The sequence below is a fragment of the Talpa europaea genome (genome assembly GCF_964194135.1).
Source record: "Talpa europaea genome assembly, chromosome: 10".
NCBI lineage: Eukaryota > Metazoa > Chordata > Mammalia > Eulipotyphla > Talpidae > Talpa > Talpa europaea.
Window position 1 is genome coordinate 26,343,522 of NC_140077.1, and position 8,639 is coordinate 26,352,160.

At 42.9% G+C, this 8,639-nt stretch overlaps 1 protein-coding gene across 1 annotated transcript in view; it reads right to left on the bottom strand.

The window, feature by feature from the left end:
• Nucleotides 1-6,271, bottom strand: part of MARCHF5 (membrane associated ring-CH-type finger 5) — a gene marked incomplete at both ends in the record, with an annotated part of 46,252 nt that extends 39,981 nt beyond the window's left edge. Inside the window, 1 exon segment of the mRNA XM_084246107.1 lies at nt 6,237-6,271. Coding sequence (XP_084102233.1) covers nt 6,237-6,271 — 35 coding nt within the window.
• Between the last annotated feature and the right edge of the window lie 2,368 nt (nt 6,272-8,639).

Genomic DNA, 8,639 nt, shown 5'->3' on the forward strand with positions numbered 1-8,639 from the left:
ACCACTCAAAATATTAGGTGCCAAGAAAAAATGTCAGAGACCTTAAGTAATACCGAAATATGATTACAACTGTAAGAAACACAGCATGAAATAGCTGAGGTTTCATGGAAAAGAGAGGCCTACAGATAAGGATTCAAGTTTGGGGAATGAGAAGAATAAGGTAATGGCATAAGCTTAGAGACAGAAACAAACACATGGTCAGACAAGGAGGAGACCACTGACTGGAGCAGAAAGTTCCTTACAACAAAGTTAAACATTACAAACCTTTTGGAAAAGGATGGATGACAAAGATAACCTCACTTCATAGTGTTCATTCGTGACTTATCCACTGTTTAGATAATTAATTGAGTTAATTATTTTAAAAGTATGTGGAAAAAGGGCCTCCCCGGTGGCACAGAGGTTGAGCGCTGGGTTGCGAAGCTGCCCGCAGCCTCTGCAACGCTAGTTCGTTCTGCGGCCACTGGGTAAGGGTCCCACATGGTGCGCAGACCTCTCCTGCCCCAGCCACTGCTCCCCTCAGCAGTGTACTTCATCAGTCTGCCTGCTCTGCTCTTCTCTCACCCTCCCGCACTTCTGACTGTACCCAGTGCTTATATAAATAAATAAATCTTAAAAAATAAATAAATAAAAATAAAAGTATGTGGAAAAAGGAGGAAACTTTTTATCAACATTGTTTTTCACTGGCACATTTAATTAACCAAGCAAGATAGGTATGGTTATCTAATAAACAGCTGGCAGTTAAGTCTGTCTTTGCAGACTCAAATAGCAGGTGTTTATCTTCAATTATTAAAAATAGATCTGGGAAATCATAGGCTACTGCCCTAGAGATCACTTTGAAGAAAACTGGAGGATAGCAGAATAGAAGTATTTCGAGATGGAGTGAGAGCAATGAAACAAATTTTAAATCCCTGCTATAGTATTATATATAGTGCCTTAACAAATTATTTGCATGAATGTTTAAAGACAAGCACTCCTTTAATCAGAACATGCTTAAAGGTCCATATGCTGTATAATGCAAGAAGGTCCCTCATGGAAGAAAATGGCACTATTTGCTTGGTCTCAGGATTAAAACTGTCATCCCATGTATTCTGGAACAGGAACTATACCATCGGGAGCTTAAAAAAATCCCTTTATATGTGTTCCAAGTGAAATGTAAATTAAAATATCTGAATTCATCAGAGAGATAACCACAATCATGACACATTACTTAAGGGCAAAGCAGAAAGAAAATATATCACAGTGAATACTATCATTTATTGTGCTTACATTCATGCTATGCCCTTTGTTCCTGATCTTCATAAACCCTCAAGCATAAGTATTTCCATCTTAAATATGGAAAGAAAAGCCCAGAAAGGTTAAGTGATCTACCCACAACTTTTTAGTTAAGTAGAGAGGCATGGATGGAGCCTAGGCCTTGACTCAAAAATAGCTTTATTTACTGTACCATCCTGCCATATGTACTGTATCCTGAAAAATGATCCATTTCTCATTTTCTTAGGAAATTATAACCAGTATAAGAAATTGTGTTTGTTTTTAAGCAGACACCAGGAAATTAACCATGAATCTAACCCTTGCCTGTCTATACCAATGTGTCACAAAAATATTATCTTTCATCATCTTATGAACTATAGCATGTAAAGAGTAGCAGGGTACTGGAGATGAATTGCCAAACATGATTGCAGAACAAAAATAATTCTGGATGAAACAGTCAGAAAAAGCTTATTAATGAGGCAGAATCTACACTGGGTCTTGAAAAATGGGTATAACTTTGACCAAACTGGTTTGGCAAAAGATATGGAGTTATGCACTCATTCTTTTTTTTAAAGATTTATTTTATTTTTGCATAGAAGAACTGGGGTGTAGACCAGATGTATGAGGGTTTGAGAGGATTCACCAGAGACAGAGTGGGGGAGCAGAACAGGTGGATGTACTGAAATACACTGCTGAGGGGAGCAGCCTGCAACACAGGAGAGGTCTGCTGCGCCATATGTGGATTAGCGCCCTGGCTGGGGATGGAACTCAGGCCATAGTGGTGATAGCACTGAGACTTAACCCCTAGGCCACCAGTGAGGCCATACACTCATTTTTAAACAGAAGCAAAAAAAGGCACTTTAAAAAGGTAGCTGGTGCCAGTCATGTACTCAGTGTCTTGCACATAATTGGAAGCACAATAAATGTATGTAAACAATGATGAGATGTATCTTGAAGGTCAGGCTAAAAATTTGAACTTACATTATGAGTGGAATTCTAAAGACGAGACAGAGTCAGGATATGTTAAAGGGAAGAAGTAACCTAAAGTAAAAACAAGATGAAAAAGCAGGATATATTCAGGTACAATGAAGTACAATACAAAAGAGTATGATTAAGGTATGTTGGGGATGGATTTTATTAATTGATTTAAACTTCTTCATAAGGTCTTTAAACTTTAGATTTTATCCAATAGGTGATAAAGAGGTAGATTTTAAAGCATAGACATGACATAATTATAATCGCACCTTAGCCAATTCTGGCTATAAGTCAAACTGGAAAAGATAAATGAGTCAAGCGAAATAAGAATCTGATAAGCAAGGAGATCTGGAAGGAAAGAAGCTAAAAAGAAAAACAAAACTCAGGTTTTATGGCAGGCTGACTAGAAGAATGATCATATCAAAGATCAAAATTTGAGAAATCAAGGTTAAGTAAAAGGCAGGAATATGCTGCTTGTTTAGTTTTAGTAGGTTAAGGTACTAATAGTACTGTGTATACACAAAGGGAAATCTCTACCAGACACTAAAATGTATAAAAGAAGTTAGAAATAGGGCCTCCCTGGTGGCGCAAGGGGTTGAGACGCAACCTGTGAAGCTATACGCAGCCTCTGCAGCATGAGTTTGATCCCCGGCTGGCCAGGGAGCAACCCCACATGGCGCAGCAGACCTCTCCAGACTCGCCCCCTGCTCCCCTCAGCAGTGTACTTCAGTCAGTCTGCCTGTTCTGTTCCCCAATCTGTCTCTGGTGAATCCTCTCACCTCCCACACCACTGGCCTGTACCCCAGCTCTTGTATACATAAATAGTAAAAATAAATCTTAAAAGAGAAGTTAGAAAAAAAGAGACTCATTGGTAAGTCACTCAAATAGTAATGAAGTGAGTGGGTATACTTTACAAAGAATGATAAATGCTGAGAACGGAACCATATTTAAGGAGTAAAGGTGACATATAAGGGAGGAAGAAGCCAAAGATAAATACTAAGGTGTAATTGAACATAACTTCCAGCAGTTAGGGGGTGGTGTTCAGTAGTTTCATCTTCATTCCATGTAAGTCCAGTATGTGAGGACCAAGTAAAAAGTCATTAGGCTTACTGAGTAAGAAATTGTTGGTGTCCTTTGTGTACTTAATAAAGCTAATAGGGACAATGAAAGCCAAATATAAGCAGAGAAAAGAAAGAGAAAATAAGAACCTAAATGTCATAAGTATGGAAATGGATTAAGAAAAAAAAGTGGTATGTTAATAAAATGGATAATATATATTTTCTTTGCTGTACATCACAGAAAGCACAACACTGTTTTAAGAAGCAAATTGTAGACTGATATATTTATATTTTAGAAACAAAGAATACTATGACTTATATATGGTATGTAAAAACATTAAACAAAGAAGACTGGAAGACTATAAACCCATTCATGAGAGTAGAGTGAAGAAGGGAAGAGATGGGACATGGGGGATGACGGTCAAAAGGGACTTCATCTGCAGTGTTTCCACTTTTTACATACAGATTGAAGTAAACGGAATTAATTGCAAATGCTTTTTAATTCCAAGTTATTGTCTGTGACTGTCAAAATGGGACAGTGAAATGACTGAAGACAAAGATGCCGAATGACAGTGAATTAGAATTTGCTTTAATGGGAATTAAGAGAAAATGAGAATATAGCATGTTCCTATCAGAATATTCTACATCCTCTAAAGGAATGTATGTGTGCGAACAATAACTCATTCAGAGTGAGGGGTCTAATTTACTTTGTCAAGCAGGAGAGGGGTGTGGAGCAGATTATTTTCCCTGCTCTTCCTTCCATTTGACTGTTGTAGGGACTCTATGGATACTGGTCATGCCTGCTTACCAGATGCAAAACAAGCTAATTGGAGTTGGGTAGGGCCAGGCATCCATTCATATTTTTAAAAGATCTTCAGGTGAGTCTAACATGGAGCTAGGTTGCAAACTACTAACAGCTAATGAAGGTTTTTGAATAGCATGTTAAAAATCTACCCTGAGTTATGTCCAAAAGGTACAGAAGATAAGGGTTAAGTCAATGTTGTAGTCACCTGCTTCAATAAATGCAGCCAGAATTTCCAAATTTCTGCAGAGAAGTTTTAAATGCCGTACTAGCACACCTCGGTTTCATTTTATTTCTATGGAGATCTCCAAAGACCATTTGAAAGCCTAGTTAGCTTTCTAGTACTTGAACTTTTCTAAAAGCCACCCAGCAGTGAAAGTGAAATCAGCAGGCCCTCAGAAGGAAAAAAATTAATTACAAAATAACCTGCACCAAATAGGGGCCATGTGATTGCAATTGGCAGTGGTGGGAGGTGGTCTCTGGGCATATTTTAGTAGTCCTCTGCAGTTTGTCAGTATGCTAAATTATAATGAAAGAAAAAATGGATAAGTTATCAGAACCCTAGACAACTGGGGTAAATGACAAGGTCACGCATTTGTTTACAAAACAAATATTTACTGATGACCTGCTGAATAACAAGCTGTCCTAGGAATCAAGATAAATAATGATGAGTAAATTTTTGCCTTCCGGAAGCTTATAAAACTACTCACACAAAAAGGGAGTAGTCACTATAATCTGACCTGAATGCTTATTATCAAATATGGGAGGGGGGGTAAGGGGTTAAGCACCGCACTGTGAAGCAATCTGCAGCCTCTGCGGAAGGAGTTCCATCCCTGGCCCGCCAGGGAGAGACCCACATGGCGGGCAAACCTCTCTTGTCTGGCCTGCTGCTCCCCTCAGCAGTGTATTTCACTCAGTCTGCTTGTTCTGTTCCCCACTCTGTCTCTGATGGATCCTCTCACCCCCATCATCTCTGGCCTGTACCCCAGCTCTTGTATGCATAAGTAAATAAATCTTTAAAAAAAATATGGGAGGGATTAATCATTAGGTCACCTCAACTGAAAGTCAGTACACAATTTTTATTAACTTAGATATGTGAAAATTCTATGCTCCAAAGAAAAATGTCTGTCATTCTGCAGTTGTACTCTTGGATGATTTGTGTTTTGGATATGACAGATCGCTTAACCGGGTACAGTCTCAAGGAAGGTCTTTACCACCTTACAGTTGGACATTTACTCAGTAAAAAAGAGCTGTATTAACTGAACAGGGTTCTACTGGGAGCTGTCAGCAACCACAAATATTATGTGTTTGCCTTCTAGTATTGGCTATGCCAGCAAGTTAAGACTAGGTTAAGAGGAAATATGGATTAATCTGCGCCAAAAAATCATGTTAGATCCCGTGGGCTAGAATTTGAACAGCAGAGGGCGGTGGAGCCGATTTCACCGTAAATTTCACTGCCTAGAGCCCCCCAGCAGTGGGCAAGTGACTCCAATATAAGATGAAACTTTTTCAGTGAACTCACAGAATCGTAAAATGTGATGTTCAGTGTTAGACTCACGAGGTGTTTGTCCATAACCTCTAATCTGGTCTAATCGTTAAAGCTCCCTTGCGGATACTCTGACCTTACAGTTTGGGGGGTGGGGTGGAGGGGTGAAGATAAGATGGGGGGGGGAGGGGAAGCCTATCAAGCTTTCCAAATGAATGCTTACCCTTGGTTTTTGAAAAATCTTTAAGTTGTAGAGGGATCAGTTCCCGGAAAAGCAGACTGGTTCTTTTTGCCAGTGACATCCCTGGCAAAGAACACGTTACAATACAGTTGGGGGGGGGTGGGGGGGGGAGGAGGATGGAAGACGAGGGTAAGAAAAAGAAACTAATTCTGTGGGTTACGAGGAAGCCCTCTCACTTCAAATTGGCTTTCCAACAAAACTAGACGCCACACCTTAACTAAGTTTCGCTTTAAGTCTGAGAACCTAGGCCGCCTACTCTTGTCCTCCCCACGTACAGACGCCAAACTTTCTGCCCCCCACCCGGCCCCCAGGTCGTGGAACTCCTCCCGGCACGCCGGGCTCCGCTCCCCGACAGCTCGAGGCGCAGTGCGGGGAGGGCTAGAGCGAACGCGGCTCATCTTCGCCCCCAAAGCTGCCCATTACCTGTCCAGCATCTGCTGTAGGGCTTGGTCCGGCATCTTCCGCGGAGCCGGCGCGCACGACCCTCCCCAGTGAACCCGGTCGGCGCCGGGCCCAGGGACAATAGCACTGAGAAGCGGCGGAGTAGGCCTCAGCCCGGCGGCAGCCGCGAACCCGCCACCCAGCCTCCTGGGGTGGCTCCGCGAGCCCGGCGGCAGCGGCGCGCGGCCTGCGGGCGTCCGGAGGAGGCGGTGGGAAGCGAGGAGGAGGAGCTTGGGGCGGGGAGGCGGCGATCGCGGCCCGGGTTCCTGCCCGTCGGCCCGGGGTTCCGGTCCATGGACCGCGGGCGCCGAGTCGCTGCAGGCGGAGGAGCTACCTCTGTGAGGTAAGAGTCGCCGCCTCCGTGCGCGCCGGGGTCACGACGCAAGGCGGCCCAGAGCAGCCTGGGAGATGTAGTCCTCGGACTGTCCCCGCCGGAGGCTGCACAGCCCGCCCCGACCACCGCCGCCCAGCCCGTGGCCGCCCGGCCGGCGCCCTCCCGTTTCCTTCCTCCAGGGGGAAAAATGTCCTTCGGGCCGCTTTCCAGGAAGCAGCAGAATGTGCCGCTCCACTGTCAGTAGCAACAAGGTCAGCTCTCCCTGCCTGTTTCTTTTCTCCTGTGCTCTTGCCCGCAGGTGGGATCGAGCCAGGTGAGGGGAGGGGGCTGGATGGCCATTACTCGTCGGGGTCCCCTGCCCTCCGCGGCGTCGGGCTGGCGTGGCGGGGTGGGGTAGCTGGAGCTGCTCGGCGCTGGGGCCAGCCCCTGCCGTGCCTGAGCCCATTTTGGGGAGTTACACAACCCCGGCTGGGGGTCGGATGCTCGAGAGCCTGAGGTGGTTATTCCTGAGGGGCGGGTGGGCAGGGACTGTCTGGATCAGATGGTTCCCACCCGAGCCTCTCACGAGTGTTTGGGCGGGGAAGGGAGAAAAGATTATTTTCTCCCTCTAGGAACCTTGTGCCCGGGCTTTCACAGGCTCCCCGACAGGCTCCAAATGGAATATGTTCGTGAATAAACAGCTCTTGCTTACTCAGCTGTGGGTTGTCAGGGTGTTTGTTTCTCTCTGCTGCTGCTGCTGCTGCCTGTTAACCATTTCTAGTCGCCTTGACACCTCCAAGCAGGTGGATGTGTGTGTTTGGGGCGGGGGGAGGTGAGGGTGGGAAATCAAAAGGGGAAAATCATCAGCCGCTGGTTAGGTTATTCTCTGCGGCTGTTGGGACGGCTTTGGCGGGAGGAAAAGTGCTGTTGGTTTAAACGAATGTGCATTTTGCACGACCTGTGGCGTTCTCTAGTGCTCAGTGATTGGCAGGACATGTGATGGTTTTCTTGCAGTATTCCTAATTTCTGCTGCAAGATGTTTGATTTTCTTAAACTTAAGATATGTTTTAAGCTTTTTTTTACGTAGAATTTTAAATTAAGCTCTTCTCTGTTCGAAGTTTGCTTCCTGAATATATTTGAACTAGTGTGTGCATTGCCAGGAAATAAACCAGAAATAACATGTGACCAGAAGTTTATTTGATCTCCAATTTCTGAAAGGGTAGCTTTTATGAAAAATTTTGGTAATTTACAGGACTAATTATAATTAATTTTTCACCGTTTTCTCATGAAGTGAGAAGCAGATTCGGGCTAGAGATGAAAAATAAGCTGATATTTAAAAATTGCATTTATTACCTCTCCTACTGCATAAGCCTTCCCTTTCTGTGGATAAGCAATTGTCAACCATAAGGAGACTGATATATACATCCTGCTCAAAATATAGAAATTTGATGCTAGCCTAGGCTAGTGCAGACTCCATTTAGTTTTATGATTTACACTAAAATTTCTTACCTCATCTTAGAATTTCTAATCTGTCGATAGCCAAGTTAACAGCAGATTAACAAACTTATTTTTTAAAAAAGAATTTTACATTAGTCTATTTCCTGACTGTGTCAAAAACCCTTTGAAATAGAAAAAAATTTATTACTCATGAGTGATTAGGTCCTGATATAGTAATTCTCCCTGGTATCTACAAAAGAGAAATAAAATTGTCTACATAAAGACTTTTATGCAAATGTTCAAAGCAGTATTATTGCTAATATTCCCCAAATGGAAACAATACAGATATCTATCAACTGATGAATGGATAAACCAATGTGGTATAGCCATACAATAGAATATTATTAGGTAATAACAAGGAATGAAGTTCTGACACATGCTACAACATGGATAAATCTTGAAAATGTTATGTTAATTGAAAGAACTGTTAAAAATATCACATATTATGATTCCAATCATATGAAGTATTAAGAATAAACAAAGTCATAGAGATAAAAAATAGATTAACAATTGCCTAGGACTGGAGGTGTTGGAGAAAAATTGGAAAAGGCTCTTAAGTGGGTATGAGGTGTGTT